The 17,858-nt window shown below is 38.8% G+C and overlaps 3 protein-coding genes across 4 annotated transcripts; all 3 read right to left on the bottom strand.

The window, feature by feature from the left end:
• Positions 1 to 220: 220 nt before the first annotated feature.
• Positions 221 to 2,160, bottom strand: LOC133746038 (probable adenylate kinase 7, mitochondrial). Its single transcript, XM_062174195.1, has 5 exons — positions 1,708 to 2,160; positions 1,388 to 1,531; positions 971 to 1,052; positions 779 to 819; positions 221 to 547 (listed from the first exon to the last, which is right to left on the bottom strand). Exons 1-5 carry the CDS (start codon positions 2,065 to 2,067, stop codon positions 425 to 427), a joined length of 750 nt encoding a protein of 249 aa, XP_062030179.1. The 5' UTR covers positions 2,068 to 2,160; the 3' UTR covers positions 221 to 424.
• Positions 2,161 to 3,084: 924 nt separating this feature from the next.
• On the bottom strand, positions 3,085 to 6,455 carry LOC133743348 (argininosuccinate synthase, chloroplastic-like). Its single transcript, XM_062171246.1, has 8 exons — positions 6,314 to 6,455; positions 5,860 to 5,989; positions 5,420 to 5,468; positions 5,119 to 5,301; positions 4,779 to 4,853; positions 4,514 to 4,699; positions 3,894 to 3,982; positions 3,085 to 3,790 (listed from the first exon to the last, which is right to left on the bottom strand). Exons 1-8 carry the CDS (start codon positions 6,357 to 6,359, stop codon positions 3,238 to 3,240), a joined length of 1,311 nt encoding a protein of 436 aa, XP_062027230.1. The 5' UTR covers positions 6,360 to 6,455; the 3' UTR covers positions 3,085 to 3,237.
• A 3,329-nt stretch (positions 6,456 to 9,784) lies between these two features.
• On the bottom strand, positions 9,785 to 14,286 carry LOC133743347 (argininosuccinate synthase, chloroplastic-like). 2 transcript variants are annotated; one of them, XM_062171244.1, is made up of 10 exons: positions 14,128 to 14,286; positions 13,783 to 13,838; positions 13,565 to 13,649; positions 12,619 to 12,760; positions 12,079 to 12,127; positions 11,778 to 11,960; positions 11,439 to 11,513; positions 11,174 to 11,359; positions 10,553 to 10,641; positions 9,785 to 10,449 (listed from the first exon to the last, which is right to left on the bottom strand). In XM_062171244.1, exons 1-10 carry the CDS (start codon positions 14,192 to 14,194, stop codon positions 9,897 to 9,899), a joined length of 1,485 nt encoding a protein of 494 aa, XP_062027228.1. In that variant the 5' UTR covers positions 14,195 to 14,286; the 3' UTR covers positions 9,785 to 9,896. The 2 variants fall into 2 exon arrangements, with proteins under 2 accessions (XP_062027228.1, XP_062027229.1); XM_062171245.1 differs by lacking the exons at positions 13,565 to 13,649; positions 13,783 to 13,838 and having other exon boundaries at positions 12,619 to 12,748; positions 14,128 to 14,277.
• Between the last annotated feature and the right edge of the window lie 3,572 nt (positions 14,287 to 17,858).

Below are 17,858 nucleotides of genomic sequence, written 5' to 3' on the forward strand. Positions count from 1 at the left end.
TACGAAATGAAACTTCATGCAAAAGAATGTAACACTTGGAAGAATGCACTACTGATTGATGTAACACCAGATATAACTAGCATATGAGAAGAGTCTTTTCTTGAGAACAAATTGATTCTTGATGGACGGAAACAAAGGACTTAATAGAATAAAGGGTAAGGATTTGAACCACAAGTTGACGAAGTAGTTGTGCCAAAGTAGTTGACGAAGAAGGAACCAGTAAAACAGCAATCGAGTGCTGCCACTCTTCATTGTGAATATCTCAAAAAAACAGTTCGATTTGGCTCCCACTCTTCATTGTAAAAAATCTGTTCAATTTCTATATAACTGGTATATTACAAAATTGTGCTGATACAGAAGACTGCATCCGACTAGGCAATTTGCATACTTCTTATATACATAAGTTCAAACCTATAGACAAGGACTACAGTGAAGAGTGTAGATGCAGAGTAGCCAAGAGCCCTTTCCAAGTCTCCCCAGGTGCACTACTGACTTGAAAGTCAAGAATCTTTTCCTGTTTCTTGTAGTAATCTTCTAGTGGCTTACTCTGGATAGAGAGAACAGAAAATGTTAACGCCACTCATCCCAGATTTTACTTTTATAATCACAACATATAACATAGTTTGGCTGTGATGCTACCACTATCCAATAACAACATGATTTCAGCAGAATTACATCAAAGCTCACAAGACAGTTGGTTAGCCTCCATATTTTAGTACATCACTTAATGATATCAGTAGTTCATATGGTCTTTATAGTTCCTAGACAAGAGGACTACCTGCTCGGTAAAGATTTGGAGTTTCTCCCTCCAGGCAGCTTCTGCATAAGCAGTGGAGAATGTCAAACTTGTGGCAAGGTAGTACTTGTTCAAACCGTGACACTAAGGTGTTGGTAATATAAGTTTTTATGCAACCTGCCAACCTGGTAGACTGATTAGAATATTAGATTGCAATGAAATAATAGATATTACCTCTTTTGTGTTTCACCAAGCAATGTTCTGTGCATTTGAAATTCACCACTAGATCAATCTCAACCAGTTGTGAAAGAATTTCCTGAAATTAAAGAATACAGCAAACTGGATTAACAACACCACCTTATCTAACAATATATTTCATACTCACACACCAACACTTTGAGGCCTAGATTCAATGCCTTGAGGGTCACATTTCTCTTCCAAGGAAATTATAATTAGTTCAACCATATATACTTTAGTCCTTAGAAGATGATCAGGTTTTCAAATTTCATCCTCCAACTCGAAAACATGTCAATTCATTCGTTTATGCGAAACTTTTAAGTTGAACATTCCATAATTACTTTACTACACTCCACACAGTACACAAATGTGATTCAGAAACCAATTCAATAAGGCCAAGACAACAACACTTACAGCTTGGATCTTGGAACGAGGAATTCCATCCAGTATAAATCCACTCTCTCCTCTCCAATATCCATCTTCCAATTTCTTCGACAACAACCCTAATAGTATATCCTCCTCTGCCACAATCTCCCCCCGATTCACGGCATTCGCAATCTAATTCGATCCACAACAACAATGCAAAAGCTAAAATACAATAACAAATGTCCAATGTGCCTTCATTGTTTACATAGCTCCCAACTCTTCCCCAAATATCACAAAAACTAAACCCAAATTTGAAGACTTTTTGATGAAATTAACCAAGAGAAGAAAGAAAGCAAAGAATCTTTGACCTGGTTGTAGAGAGAAGAGTGAGGGTGAAGGTCTTGACGGACGAGGGTGGCCATGGAAATGTGAGGAACTTGAAGAAGCTTGGAGATTCTCTCGGCGTAGAAGTGCCTCTTGGCGATTGGGCTCCCTATGAACGCCCACTGCACTCCTCTCACGGGAACGGAGCCCGCCGCGTCGGCCAACGGAGCTTGATCGCGTGGCGGCGCGTGGTCGAACTGGTAGTAGTCGTAATCTAGAATCGGCTGAGCCGCGGCGGCGGAGGAGGAGGAGAGTCGGCTCAGGGTGAGCCGTAGAAGACGGAGTAGAGGCGGCCCGGCTGTTACGACGGCGGCAGGGGAAATTAAACGGCGTAGTTTGATCATTTCTGACTCTGAGTCTGAGGGAGAGTGAAAGAAGTGAGGAGTGGTTTAGAGCGGGAGTACAGTGGGCTGTGCCCGCCACTTCTGTGGGGGCTACCTATCAACCGGAACTAATATTTTTTTTTTTTAATTTCAAAGATGACCCTCTAAATTTTTTGAAATTAACTAAATTGAACTTTTTGAAGAGCTTGTAATGTTGTAAGCAGCCGTGTAATTCGGAGGTTTTAAGTTCTCATCTTCCAGTATAATAGTCGGTCGAAACTATGATTTTGAATTATCCTTATCACGTCTAATGCAAATAACATAACATGTCATGCTTTATAATTAGAAAAGCAAATAATACGGAAATACATAACTTTTCGGGAGATCTCAAAATCACTAGTACGACTATAAAATTGTGAACATCCGCGTGGAGATCCTAACATAGGAACAAAATTATAGCAGAGGTTAACTTTGGCAACTAATTTGTACAATAATAGAGGTTTACTATCGTATGAAGTATGAACTAAGCAACGAGTAGTTTCAAATTTTGATGCGCTTGTGCAGCCTTGTTTTACAGTCGCACCTGGAACTATTAGTTCTAAACTTGTGCTTCAAATTTATCCAGCTTGTTTTGCTTGTGACGAGATGATTTTGACGGTCAGATTATGAATCTTAATTTTTGTTATCTTAATGTTGCATTGGCCATTATTGTGGACCAATTTCATTGCAATAAATAAAAAATGAAATGCTCGACTTTTCGCAAATTAATAATATTAGTAGAGGTTTACTATTGTACAAATAGTAAAGATAAATATTTAAGAAGAGTGAAATCTACACTCTCTTTCTAAGATACAAAAATTTAAGTTACTAAATGCAAATCCTTTTAAAGGGACTAAAGACAAATCTTTAAGTTACTAAAAATGAAAAAAAAAAAAAAAAGTGAACTGTAAAATAGAGAGTATAAATTTCACTTCTCATATTTAATATGATGTCTATAGAGGATTATGTCTGTATGTAAAAATAGAATTTTGGTCCAAGTGTTGAAAGTAATTTTTGGTTGAATGTACAGGGAAAAAAAAAACAGAATGTACAATCGGCACATATTAAAGCTGGTCAAGGCTAGAAATTACTACAAATACCAAATAGAACTCAATTCTTAGCTGTTTCAAACAACAAACAATACAAAAGAACCTAGATCCCCTCCTTAAGCATTGCCCGCACCCTCATGGGGAGACCATATAGCCTAATAAACCCAGCTGCATCGGCTTGATCATACACATCTCCGCTCTCAAATGAAGAGATGTCTTGCCTATACAGGCTATATGGACTCTTACGGCTAGTTACAGTGACCGAACCCTTGTACAACTTTAGAGTTACTGATCCCGTTGTTGTCTCCGAGATTTTCTCCATGAATGCATCCATGGACTCACGAAGTGGGTCGAACCACCTGCCTGCATAGACTAGCTCTGCATATTTGAGGGCAAGCGAGTCTTTAACTTGCATTGTTTCACGATCCAAAGTTAAGGACTCCAACTCTCGTGCAGCAGCGAATAGGATGGTGCCTCCAGGAGTTTCATAGACTCCACGGCTCTTCATACCAACAAGACGGTTTTCAACCATGTCAACACGACCAATTCCGTGTCTTCCGCCAATCTCATTAAGCTTCGTAAGCAAAGAAGCTGGTGAAAGCTCTTGTCCATCAACTGAAACTGGAATTCCTGAAACGATCCCAATATCTACATACCTGTACGAACATGGGAGCATGCTTAAGAAAATGTTCTTTATTTTTAGCAACTAACAAAATGTACTTGGCACACAAAGTAAAACAAAGTTGAACTGCAACTTACTCAGGTTCATTCGGTGCATCTTCTGGATCGACAGATAACATGAACATATCCTTCTTCGGCTCATTTTCCGGGTCTTCCAAAATATCACCCTTTGATCAAAGAGGAGAGTAAAATTTAGAACTGAAACAGCAAGCAAAATGACCCAAAAGATTCCAATAGCAACTCTATCAAACCAAAAACTGTTGCCAAAGACTTACTTGTAAGTTGTAACCTAGTTCACTTGTGCAGGCATCAATTGATATATTTCTCCTAATACCTTTACTCATCAAGCAAACATACTCAGAACTACCTTAACCAACAGACTCATGTCCTTAATGTTCAGGGAATATCCAATGTCTGCACAAGACTGCAACTTTTTTTAATCATTGGTTATGACATAAAGGGAAGGGGAACTAGAACTTCAGACTGGTCCTTTGGAAGACAACCATAACTATCAACTGGGAGTATCGAATAAGTGTTTGACATCAATTATTACAAGCACAGATATACACCAGTCATAAAAGCTTAGACATAACAGTGCAATTCTGGCTCCAAAATACCACCACCTAAGATTTTATAGCGAAAGATGCATTTATCCAGAATTAGCGAAAACAAAACTGAAACAGAGTTGTAAAAACTACCTCATGACTAAGGTGCCATAAGTTCCCATCTCTGCTGTATATGGATTTCTTTGTCACTGGGACAGGCACATTATGCTTCTTAGCATATTCAATAGCATCTTCTCTACCCGTAATGTCCCATTCCCTCCAAGGAGCCACCACATTAAGTTTGGGGTCGAGAGCAAAAAAGGTCAGCTCAAACCGAACCTAAACAGACAGGAAAGGTAGTGTAAGAAGAAACACAAGTGAGATGTTGTTATATTAAATGCTTAAGTGCAACACATGCCTGATCATTTCCTTTCCCTGTGCATCCATGAGCAACGGCATCAGCTCCAACTGCTTTGGCAACATCTACCATGGCCTGTTTTCAGGATGTCATATGGATATATCAATGACACAACAAAACTGAGACAAAAAAACAATGACCTGGAAAGTTCAGAAAATTAGCTACTTAACCCTATACTCAACTCTACCAGAAACACAGAAAACTGTTCGAGGAAGAGCAGATGCATTTATCACTAAATCCAAAAGGATTCTTTTCATTTGTTTCAGCTGTGCAAGTAGCAATCAACAAAGGCAATGAACATATAATGAAACAACATAATAGCCTGAGATTCAGAGATCACCTTAGCAATAACAGGACGGGCCATTGAGGTCCCCAGCAAGTATTTCCTCTCATAGATTGCACCAGCTCGCAAGCAAGGGAATACATAGTCTTTTACAAACTCCTCCTTCAGATCCTTCACTACTAACTGACAAGCCCCACTTGCCTTGGCCTTCTGTTCCAGACCATCCAATTCTTTTATACCCTAACATATTTAGAACAGGGAATGCATGAAAGTCAGAACCAACAATTACCACCTTAAAATTCATTACTTGAAACAATATCAGATAAATCTGAAATAGATGTTGCTGCACCAAACTTACTTGACCCACGTCGGCAGTGAAGCAAACAACTTCACAACCATAGTTCTCCCTGAAAGTAAAAGGTAAATTAACAGATCAATAATGGCAAACTATTGTATCAGAAGTATAAGCTTGTATGTGAACTGTCTGAGAAAACATGTGAAACAACATATGCAATATGCATCAATAAGCAAACACTAATTGCAATATGGCAGAACTGTTCTTATATTACTACACTATTGCTTCACTATCCTTTGGTGCTTATGATAAACAAATGCTAAATGTATGTTTAAACCCCACTCATATGCTTCATTTACAATCATACTATTCAGAACGTATAATTGCATAGTGAAACAGAAAAAGACAATGTTGTGGTAAATTTTGAACACTTATGCAGGCATCATATGCATGGCTGATGTTTACTATAGGTGTCAATGTAACTATAAAAACAAACTGCATACCTTAGCCATGGGACAATGACTGACGTGTCTAAGCCACCACTATAGGCCAGAACAACCTTGTTCAATTTGCCACGTAATCCTCTTTCCTTTGTAGATCCAGCTACTTCAGTCTCACTGTAACTGGGCAGTGCTGCTCCAATCTCAAAGAGTAAATATCCAGCAATCCAGCATGTAGTACTTAAAATCTCATACCGCATGGATGAGTGAATCTCAATCTAAAATATAATGCTTGACATCTCATTTTAAATCCTTAAGCATCTACTTGTCTGGGTGTTACTAATTTCTCCTTAAATTGACAAAAAGACAAAAACTTTAACCAACTGAATTGATTCTGGTTTCTGTGAAAACAAACCCAGAACAACTTTAGCAAAAAATTTCAGTCTTTAATGATCTTCTCGAACTCCATCAGCCCATTACTAAACCCAGAATTTTGTTTCAGAAAAGTAAAATGTACCTGATTTTGGAGCGTGAAAGGCGATGTTGGTGTTCAACTGAGCCATAGTGGCGGTGACAGAGCTTCTGAGCGTCTGAGAGAGAGAGAGAGAGAGAGAGAGAGAGAGGTTGGTCTTATATCAGGGTTTTATACAGGTTTTTTTTTATTTTGGGAACAAAAGCCATTATAAATAAAAACTAGGCCAAAATAAATGAAAAAGAAAACAAAATGTCTATGGACCAAAATACCCCTCCAATTGTTGAAGAGGGAATCAAGAGAAATTATTTTTCTTCCAAAATTGTCGTATCGTATATCTTACAACGGCACGTCGGTGATTCCGCTGCTGCCTTTCTCGATTCCTCTTTCTTTTTTCATTTTTCTTTGGTTAACAATATGCAAGGCAATTCTTTGCATGGCGATATGCTAATGGTGTTATTTGATGTTTTGTATGGTTTTGAAATTTTGTTGATCGATGGAGTACTTTAAACTTGAACGTTCATGCAATTGAGTGATTTGGTTTCTTTCCAGACTCTTGTTGAAAAGTTCGGTGATGTCTCTGTGTCACCCAGAGGAGCGACAGTTTTTGGCGATGTTGGCAACTGTTGCTAGGTTTTCCTCTCTTGGAGGATTTCCTTATGGATTCTCCTCTCAGGCCCTATTAGTTGGGCTTGTTTTGGTTTTCTTTTCAGTTTGTTTGTAATCTTTGCCTAAAATTTATTTGGATCTTTTGTTTGCAAATTTATTGTTTGTTAAAAAAAAAAAATAAAAAAAACTTTCACTACAAAAAAAAAAGAACAATCGAATTATTCACCTTTAGGAAAAACTGAAAAAGTAAATCATCATTTCTACTTGGTAAATCAAAGGAGATGGAATTGGTAGAAGATGGCAATATGCAATGGTAGTGTGTTGCATATAGAATAAATTTTTGTACTAACTACTATAAATTTCAATTCTATATCGCGAAATTTTGATATTAGTAGGTAGTTCGACAATATCATAGAAAAGATCTCTCTAGTTTGCAAGTTTCATTACTAATAACAGCAACTAGTGCTTCTTGTTGATATGAAACTGAGTCAACGCATATTGCAAATGTTTGCCGATGGTGTTGAACAGTTGAAGGCTTGAAGCATATTGCAAATTACGTAGTGACATACAACATACGACTTTTGTCTATACAACTTAAAAAAAGAAGAAGCAAAATTCAATCATACCTAGATATCTCGAATAAGTTCTCCCTCCCTCTCCTTCTGGCCAAGTCGCCGGAAGATAAACAATCGTCTTCGCCTCTCTTTCTGCCTGCAACGATGACGGATTAGATTGCACTCTCAGTCTATCTCTGGATCGTTCTGGCAATTCTTAGTCTGAAGCTTTACCTCTCTCTCTCAATCTCTGGATGATTCTGAATTCTCGAAAAAAAAAAAAAAAAAACAAACAAACAAAATTTCATTGTTGATATATTAAACGGCAAGATCAATAGAGTAAATTCTAAAAAAATGAAAGGACAAAAGCATCACAACACTATTGAATGAACAGTACAAACCCATTCTACTTTAGCTTATAACTATAATTAGTGTTTTCAGTACAATGATTGCAACAAAAAGATAAGAAGCAAAGCCAAAACATGCTAGCGTAGTCCTACCCTATAGACACCAACACAGAAAAGCAGATGGTATGAGGGCCATCGTTACTCCTCTCTAAACCGTTAGAAGTGCATTGAGATGTGCGTGACTAAATTATTGATGGGATACAATATAGCCTGATCCGAAGTCAAATTACAAAGACAACAAGCATAGCAACCACCAAATCAAAGAGCTGAAATCTCCCAGTAACCAAACCGGCGGTGGAGATGTGAAAAAGATAAGGCCAAAGTTGAAGTTGTTGAAGTAAAAGAGTCTGGTGATGGTAGCAAGAAGAAGAAGAACTTTGAAGTTGGTAGCTAGCTCCAGCAACAGTAGAAGAACTTTGAAGCCAGTTTTGCACATTTGCAAATGCCAGTCGTTACGTTACAAACTTACAGGAGAACATGTCAACGTACTGAAGTTAGACTTAGATCCTTGTTGAAAATTAATGTTCTAAAAAAGAAAAATCCTTGTTTTCATTGTTGTGAATTTCCTTGTGGAATGGTAGTAATGAAGCCCCAGTTGTAATACAAAAGATAGAAACAGACGAAAGATGCAGCAGGAACAAGCACTAAATTTGTTCCCAAAAGAAGCAAGTAAAACACGATCGCGGAGAGGTTCAAAATACTTATGTACATACTTCATTTCTTAATAATCTTTTTTTTTTTTTTCTTTGAACCAACAAAGAGGAGGGTGAACACGAAATTAATAAAACCGCTTCGATCAAAAACAAATTAGCATATGATATGGCCATTCAGAAAAAAGAGCAACAAAGCAAAAATGAAACGACCTTGAAGCTTGAAAGATGTAGGCACACATATATCCAAAATTTAAACTCGAGGATTTAGTTCCTGTTTACCCGACCTATTCAGACCAACAATTGTATCCTTAGTCGTGGGGACAAACCAGGTTTTTTTGTTTTGAGTAAAATGAGGTCAGCCCTTTATTGAAACTGAAAGGTTACAACGATACCATGCCAATAGGCATAAAAAAGAAAATAAACAATGCGAAAGGAAAAGATGCAAAAATTACATCTGAAATACAAAGAATTAAAAATGCAAGAGCAGTAACGTCAAGACGCAGCGCTGATTTTACACTACGGATTGCAGCCGTGTAGTGAATTGAGTAGTCGGTGGTTTGACTACCCATCGAACCCCAACGCACAAATTGACAAAAATCAACTTGGCGTCGGAATGAAGGCACTCTCCCACCTAAAGATCGAAGCCGGCCAAGGGTGTCAGAACATGGCCATGTTGGCAGACGATCTTTCACGAACAAATACCATAGCATTGGGTCCCAAATCCAGTACCAGTAGCGAGTAGGGGCCCCATGCCATTCCAACTGTTGAACAAAATCCCAAAGAAAAGAGTGGGCCTGAAACCAAGCCCAATTGCGAAATTGGGTCGGAAGCCAAACCCAAAATTGAGAGTGGGTTAGAGCCCAAGCCCCCGACCCGCCCGGATCCCAAATCCGGACTCTCTTGCCCCGGTCCCAGACCCGATACGTGAGGTGCAACACCCAATTCCATTTCCGGCAAGACAAACCCGGCACCACAGCAGCCTCAGTCCGGCAAGACAAACCAGGTTGATTCTTCCCGATAAAAAAAAAAAGAGTAAAGATAAATATTTAAGAAGCACTCTCTTTTTCCATATTTGGTTGTAGTTCTAAAATACAAAATTTAAGTTACCAAAGACAAATCTTCAAGTTACTAAAAATGAAAAAAAAAATGCAAATTATAAAATAGAGAGTATAAATTTCACTTCTCATACTTAATATGATTTCTCTGTGTGTTTGTAAAAATTGAATTTTAGTCGTAGTGTTGAAAGTAATTTTTGGTTGAATGTAGAGGGGAAAAAAATGTACAATCAGCACATATCAAAACTGGTCAAGGCTAGAAATTACTACAAATACCAAATACCAAATAGTACAAATACCAAATAGAACTCAATTCTTAGTTGTTCTAACAACAAACAATACAAAAGAACCTAGATCCCCTCCTTAAGCATTGCCCGCACCCTCATGGGGAGACCATATAGCCTAATAAACCCAGCTGCATCGGCTTGATCATACACATCTCCGCTCTCAAATGAAGAGATGTCTTGCCTATACAGGCTATATGGACTCTTACGGCTAGTTACAGTGATCGAACCCTTGTACAACTTTAGAGTTACTGATCCCGTTGTTGTCTCCGAGATTTTCTCCATGAATGCATCCATGGACTCACGAAGTGGGTCGAACCACCTGCCTGCATAGACTAGCTCTGCATATTTGAGGGCAAGCGAATCTTTAACTTGCATTGTTTCTCGATCCAAAGTTAAGGACTCCAACTCTCGTGCAGCAGCGAATAGGATGGTGCCTCCAGGAGTTTCATAGACTCCACGGCTCTTCATACCAACAAGACGGTTTTCAACCATGTCAATACGACCAATTCCGTGTCTTCCGCCAATCTCATTAAGCTTCGTAAGCAAAGAAGCTGGTGAAAGCTCTTGTCCATCGACTGAAACTGGAATTCCTGAAACGATCCCGATATCTACATACCTGTACGAACATGGGAGCATGCTTAAGAAAATATTCTTTATTTTTAGCAACTAACAAAATGTACTTGGCACACAAAGTAAAACAAAGTTGAACTGCAACTTACTCAGGTTCATTCGGTGCATCTTCTGGATCAACAGATAACATGAACATATCCTTCTTCGGCTCATTTTCCGGGTCTTCCAAAATATCACCCTTTAATCAAAGAGGGGAGTAAAATTTAGAACTGAAACAGCAAACAAAATGACCCAAAAGATTCCAACAGCAACTCTATCAATCCAAAAACTGTTGCCAAAGACTTAAACTTGTAAGTTGTAACCTAGTTCACTTGTGCGGGCATCAATTGATACATTTCTCCTAATACCTTTACTCATCAAGCAAACATACTCAGAACTACCTTAACCAACAGACACATGTCATTAATGTTCAGGGAATATCCAATGTCTGCACAAGACTGCAACTTTTTTTAATCATTGGTTATGACATAAAGGGAAGGGGAATTAGAACTTCAGACTGGGCCTTTGGAAGACAAGCATAACTATCAACTGGGAGTATCGAATAAGTTCTGACATCAAATATTACAAGCACAGATATTCACCAATCACAAAAGCCTAGACATAATAGTGCAATTCTGGCTCCAAAATACCACCACCTAAGATTTTATAGCGAAAGATGCATTTATCCAGAATTAGCAAAAACAAAACTGAAACAGAGTTGCAAAAACTACCTCATGACTAAGGTGCCATAAGTTCCCATCTCTGCTGTATATGGATTTCTTTGTCACTGGGACAGGCACATTATGCTTCTTAGCATATTCAATAGCATCTTCTCTACCCGTAATGTCCCATTCCCTCCAAGGAGCCACCACATTAAGTTTGGGGTCGAGAGCAAAAAACGTCAGTTCAAACCGAACCTAAACAGACAGGAAAGGTAGTGTAAGAAGAAAAACAAGTGAGATGTTGTTATATTAAATGCTTAAGTGCAACACATGCCTGATCATTTCCTTTCCCTGTGCATCCATGAGCGACGGCATCAGCTCCAACTGCTTTGGCAACATCTACCATGGCCTGTTTTCAGGATGTCATATGGATATATCAATAAGAGAACAAAACTGAGACAAAAAACAATGACCTGGAAAGTTCTCAAACTTAGCTACTTAACCCTATACTCAACTCTGCCAGAAACACAGAAAACTGCTCGAGGAAGAGCAGATGCATTTATCACTAAATCCAAAAGGATTCTTTTCATTTGTTTCAGCTGTGCAAGTAGCAATCAACAAAGGCAATGAACATATAATGAAACAACATAATAGCCTGAGATTCAGAGATCACCTTAGCAATAACAGGACGGGCCATTGAGGTCCCCAGCAAGTATTTCCTCTCATAGATTGCACCAGCTCGCAAGCAAGGGAATATATAGTCTTTTACAAACTCCTCCTTCAGATCCTTCACTACTAACTGACAAGCCCCACTCGCCTTTGCCTTCTGTTCCAGACCATCCAATTCTTTTATACCCTAAAATATTTAGAATAGGGAATGCATGAAAGTCAGAACCAACAATTACCACCTTAAAATTCATTGCTTGAAACAATATCAGATAAATCTGAAATAGATGTTGCTACACCAAACTTACTTGACCCACATCGGCAGTGAAGCAAACAACTTCACAACCATAGTTCTCCCTGAAAGTAAAAGGTAAATGAACAGATCAATAATGGCAAACTATTGAATCAGAAGTATAAGCTTGTATGTGAACTGTCTGAGAAAATATGTGAAACAACATATGCAATATGCATCAATAAGCATTAACACTAAGTGTAAAGTAATGGTGTCTCAATTTTGTAATAAATTTAGAAGGAGGGAGGAGATATGCAGCACACTGAACGAACTATCCAAAAAGGAAAATTACTATTTTGTAATATGGCAGAACTGTTCTTAGTATTACTACACTATTGCTTCACCATCCTCTGGTGCTTTTGATAAACAAATGCTAAATGTATGTTTAAACCCCAATCATATGCTTCATTTACAATCATACCATTCAGAACGTATAATTGCATAGTGAAACAGAAAAAAACAATGTTGTGGTAAATTTTGAACACTTATGCAGGCATCATATGCATGGCTGATGTTTACATACGTGTCGATGTAACTATAAAAACAAAGTGCATACCTTAGCCATGGGACAATGACTGACGTGTCTAAGCCACCACTATAGGCCAGAACGACCTTGTTCAATTTGCCACGTAATCCTCTTTCCTTTGTAGATCCAGCTATTTCTGTCTCACTGTAACTGGGCAGTGCTGCTCTAATAACTGCATGCATCTCAAAGAGTAAATATCCAGCATGTAGTACTTAAAATCTCAGAACGCATGGATGAGTGAATCTCAATCTAAAATAAAATGCTTGACATCTCATTTTAAATCCTTAAAGCTCTATCTTATCAGAGATTAATTCATTCACAATTACCCCTCAATTAATTAGCCACTGGTATGTTTACTCCTGTAATCCAACAATTCTCTGTTTTCTGTGTATACAACCAACAATTGTGCATTTCTATTTTGAAACCCCATCAAGAAAAACTTTTTTGACAGGAGATAATTTTATGAGATTATTGCATGCTTAGAATGAAATTTTAAAGAAGACAGACCTATAGCCTAGTTTTATAGGAAAGAAAACTAAAAACTAAAGCTAGGAAGGCCTTTGCCACCTTATTCTCTGTTTTACTATGTCAGGGAATATCAGCTTAGACATAACTATCAGAGGAGGCCTGGCCATTGAAATGCTGGTATTGGACTACAATGCCAGAAAACGTAAACATACTTGTTTACAGAATACTGCTACACATCACCCCTTTGATGTGCAAGTTCTACAGTCTAAACCTCAACATTCACAAATAAGGACAACATGAACGCAAACATAGTAATCTGCTAAACTTGTCATAGACGTCCAAGTTTTCCGCCATTTCACCAGATTACATAACCATAACAAACACATCGTATCATGTACACTAAAATAACAACACACACAAACAGGAAAAGAAAAGACCAATTATAGGATGCAGTGATTTATATAGAAATTCCAAGAGTGTAACAAAAACAATGATAAGCATTCCCCACCTTGGTTGCGAGCTCTAGTTACACCTCCATTGATACTCAAACCCGCAAATGCATTCCCCTGAAGCTCACTCTTTCTTGCCACCAACTGCGGAAACAAATTAAAAACATGATCATTCAAGGCCAACAAGAACAAATCAATATGAAATAACTAAATACAATTACAAGGAAAGGGAAAATCGATACATAACACAAGGCATTATGGCTATAGGTAGCTCTACCTCTTGAAACGATAATTTCCTTTGACATGCAACTCCATCATGGCATAAATTCAACTCTGCTCATTCGAAAACCAAAAAAAGCAATAGATTGATATCAGAACGTAAAATCACACTGTAATCCAAGCACTTTTCTTTGAAAACTTAAGCATCTACTTGTCTGGGTGTTACTAATCTCTCCTTAAATTGACAAAAAGACAAAAACTTTAAGCAACTGAATTGATTCTGGTTTCTGTGAAAACAAACCCAGAACAACTTGAGCAAAAAGTTTCAGTCTTTAATGATCTTATCGAACTCCATCAGCCCATTACTAAACCCAGAATTTTGTTTCAGAAAAATAAAATGTACCTGATTTTGGAGCGTGAAAGGCGAAGTTGGTGGGCAAGCAAGCGGACATGGTGTTCAACTGAGCCATAGTGGCGGTGACAGAGCTTCTGAGTCTGAGAGAGAGTCTGAATAAGAGAGAGGTTGGTCTAATATTAGGGTTTTAATACAGGGTTTTTTTATTCTGGGAACAAACAAAAGCTATTATAAATAAAAATAAAAATAAAAATTAGGCCAAAATAGATGAAAAAGAAAACAAAATATCTATGGACCAAAATACCCCTCCGATTGTTGACGTCTTTGTCAAGAGTCAAGACTCAAGAGGGAATCAATTTCTCCTTCCAAAATTTGTTCCCTCTTTTACCAATCAAATCGGTGTCGTATCGTATGTCTTACAACGGCACGTCGGCGATTCCGCTACTGCCTTTCTCAATTTCTTCTTCTTTTTTCGTTTTCCTTTGGTTAACAGTATGCGAGGCAATCAAGAGTGGGTTCTGATCACTACCCTTTGGTTGTTTTTACTCATCCACGTGTTAGGAAAGGCCCCAAAATCTTCCGTTTTGAAGCTTCATGGGTCGATGATCCGGAATGTGAAGATATCATTAGTGCAAATTGGAAAAATGATCCTGCCTGTAATCCTCTCCATCTGTAGATGTCGAACTTAAAGGCTTGCAAACGGCACCTTTCAAAATGGAGCAAAGACAAATTTCCTAACAACAAGGAAGTGATTGATGCTTTAAGTTGGGAGTTGAGTTGTATTCAGGAGGGCGTGGCGTCAGCTGAATCAAAAACCAGGGAAAAAGAGTTGATTTATGAGTTAGAAGCGGTCTGGAAACGTGAGGAATGCTTTTGGAAGCAAAGATCGAGAATAAATTGGCTCACAGAAGGGGATAGAAATACCAAGTTTTTCCATCTCACCACTCTACATCGGAGGCAGAGAAATCGTGTCAATTGTCTTTGTATTGGCAATAATACATGGATCAAGGGTGAATTCCAGATCAGGGACGCCTTTACCTCTTTCTTCAGAAACTTATACTCTTCCTCTGATCCCAGATGGTGGGGAGATGTTCTCGACAACATTGATAGTCAAGTTTCCCCTCAACAAAACTCAAGTCTTACCAGGTCTTTCTCCAGGGAAGAGATCATTAAGGTGACAAAGCAGCTTGGTAGCTTCAAAGCCCCGGGACCGGATGGCTTTTCAGGTCCCTTCTACTGCAAGTATTGGGATATTGTACAGAATGGGGTTAACAGGGCAGTTTCTTGTTTCCTTGATGAGGATGCTCCTGTTGATCTCCTAAATGACACGAACATCACCTTGATCCCGAAAGTTCATCATCCAGAATCAGTCAACCAATTTCGGCCAATTAGCCTTTGCAACAACTCAATCAAAGTCCTCTCTAAACTGTTGGCTAATAGACTGAAACCCATCCTCCCTTTGTTAATCTCTGAACATCAGAATGCATTTGTACCTGGCAGACAGATCCAGGATAACCTCATTCTTGCACATGAGGCATACCACTACCTAAAGCTGAAATCTTCCAAGTCTGACCAAGAGCTAGCCTTGAAGCTGGATATGAATAAAGCATATGATCGGGTTGAATGGGACTTCTTACAAGCTGTGCTTTTAAAATTTGGCTTCGACCAAAAATGGGTGAGGTTAGTCATGAAGGTGGTTACTTCTGTTTCCTTTTCTCTGATGCTGAATGGAAAGCAAGGCAAGTTCTTTAAGCCGTCAAGAGGTCTACGGCAAGGGGACCCCCTGTCCCCTTATCTCTTTCTTCTAATAGGAGAAGTCCTGTCTAGAAACATCTCTGTCGCCATCTCTACAAACCGCTTACATGGTCTGAAGCTTTGTAAGAATTGCCCGGGCCTCTCCCACCTATTTTTTGCAGATGATTCTCTTTTCTTCATGAAAGCAACTTCTACAAATTGTCGGGTTCTGAGCTCTATCCTAGAGACTTATTGTGTTGCCTCTGGTCAATCAATCAACTTTGACAAGTCATCAATTTATTTCTCTGCTAATACTCCTCAGGGATCCAAAGAAGAAATTGCAGTTGTTTTGAACATTCCAATCTCGGAATACCCTGAAATTTATCTTGGTCTTCCGACTATTTGGGGTAACTCGAAGAAAAAGGCCTTAGCTTACATCTGAGATCATATCTCTCAGAAATTTGAGGGGTGGAAGACTACTGTCCTCTCACAAGCAGGAAGGGAAATCTTAATAAAGGTTGTGGCGATGGTTGTCCCAGCTTATCCTATGTCAGTTTTTCTTCTTCCGGTTACACTTTGCAAAGCGATTAACTCGGACATTGCTAACTTTTGGTGGGGGATATCCGATTCCAAAGAAAAAATTCACTGGAAAGCCTGGAATGGTCTTTGTTGCAGCAAATCAGATTGGGGAATGGGCTTTAAAGACTTGCATACTTATAACAAAGCCACCTTGGCAAAACAGTGTTGGAGATTGATTAAGAGCTCTAACTCGTTATGGAGTAGAGTTTTGAAAGCTCGTTATTTTGATAACTGTTCCTTTCTAAATGCTAAGAAGGGCTCCAGACCTTCGTGGATATGGAATAGTTTGCTTGTTGGGAGAGATACAATCACTGAGAATGCTTTCTGGCAGGTCAAAAATGGCACACTGATCGACGTTTGGAAAGACAGGTAGGTCCCAAATAAAAATGGAGGCTTGATCAAACCAACTGACACTTCCAACAGATTTAAATTTACTCCCCTTCTAGTCTCTGAAATCATTGATGAGAATAGAAATTAGAATATTGATCACCTTGAACCGTTTTTGGAGGCATCTGATGTCACAGCCATACGGGCCATCCCAATCGGTGAAAGCAGGGATGATGACTCTTTGATCTGGCCCCATACTAAATCTGGTTCTTACTCAATCAAAAGCGGTTATCACAGGTTGTATTCTACGGTTAATCAAGTGGCAGTCTGTAAACCATCTTCTTCTCATCTGGTGAACAAGAATAATTGGAAGCTGATCTGGAATTCTAATTGCATCCCAAAAATCTCCAACTTCCTTTGGAGAGCTTTGTCAAATGCTTTGCCCACAAACTGGAATGTCTTCAAAAGAAAGATAATCCCCAGCCCTTATTGCTCTATTTGCGGGGAGTTCCCGGAAACGATAGAACACTGCTTGCTTCTTTGCCCATGGACCAATGTAGTCTGGTTTGGCAGCTCGATTGGTTACTCTCCTGATAAACAGAGAATTACAACTCTAGAAGCTTGGTTATTGGAGATTAACAAGAGGTCTAGCTCTTTATCAAATGATCCTGTGTTCTTAATCCATAATGTTTTCTTCCACTTATGAGAGATCTGGAAACAAAGGTGTGAAGTAGTTATGCGTCACTCGACTCCCAATCCTCTGTTGACAATTGAAAAGATTCATCACAGCTTTGGGGAATGGTATGAAGTACTGAGTTCAAGAGAAAGACTCGCCCTAAATGTTGTTGATCCTATTACTTCTCCTCTTTGGCAGCCTCCCACTCCTCCCTTTGTTAAAGTCAATGTGGATGGAGCATGGAATGAGGCCAATCATAACAGTGGTATTGGAGTCATCATCAGGAATCATAGGGGCCATTCCCTAGATGGAGCTAGTCTACATGGATCTCATAACTCAGATATGGAAGTTGAAGCTGACGCAATTGTGAAAGGTCTCCAAATGGCAGAGTTCTTGAAAGTCAGGAATGTTATTCTGGAAAGTGATTGTCAAGAGGTGATTCGTGCTCTTGACAGACAGGATG

This window comes from Rosa rugosa, chromosome 4 (assembly GCF_958449725.1).
Source record: "Rosa rugosa chromosome 4, drRosRugo1.1, whole genome shotgun sequence".
NCBI classification, from domain to species: domain Eukaryota; kingdom Viridiplantae; phylum Streptophyta; class Magnoliopsida; order Rosales; family Rosaceae; genus Rosa; species Rosa rugosa.

Bases quoted from the DNA above. Each gene is read 5' to 3' on its own strand.
- LOC133746038 (XM_062174195.1), bottom strand. From the start codon at position 2,067: ATGATCAAACTACGCCGTTTAATTTCCCCTGCCGCCGTCGTAACAGCC. The intron at 1,532-1,707 runs GTCAAAGATTCT...GGATCGAATTAG, and splicing joins ACTCTTCTCTCTACAACCAG to ATTGCGAATGCCGTGAATCG. The intron at 1,053-1,387 runs GTAAGTGTTGTT...CTTTAATTTCAG, and splicing joins CTCGTTCCAAGATCCAAGCT to GAAATTCTTTCACAACTGGT.
- LOC133743348 (XM_062171246.1), bottom strand. From the start codon at position 6,359: ATGGCTCAGTTGAACACCAACATCGCCTTTCACGCTCCAAAATCAG. The intron at 5,469-5,859 runs GTATGCAGTTTG...TTTTACTTTCAG, and splicing joins GTCATTGTCCCATGGCTAAG to GGAGAACTATGGTTGTGAAG. The intron at 3,983-4,513 runs GTAGTTTTTACA...CTTTGATCAAAG, and splicing joins TATGGCACCTTAGTCATGAG to GGTGATATTTTGGAAGACCC.
- LOC133743347 (XM_062171244.1), bottom strand. From the start codon at position 14,194: ATGGCTCAGTTGAACACCATGTCCGCTTGCTTGCCCACCAACTTCGCC. The intron at 12,761-13,564 runs GTGGGGAATGCT...AGATGCATGCAG, and splicing joins AACTAGAGCTCGCAACCAAG to TTATTAGAGCAGCACTGCCC. The intron at 11,360-11,438 runs GCATGTGTTGCA...CTGTCTGTTTAG, and splicing joins CAGGGAAAGGAAATGATCAG to GTTCGGTTTGAACTGACGTT.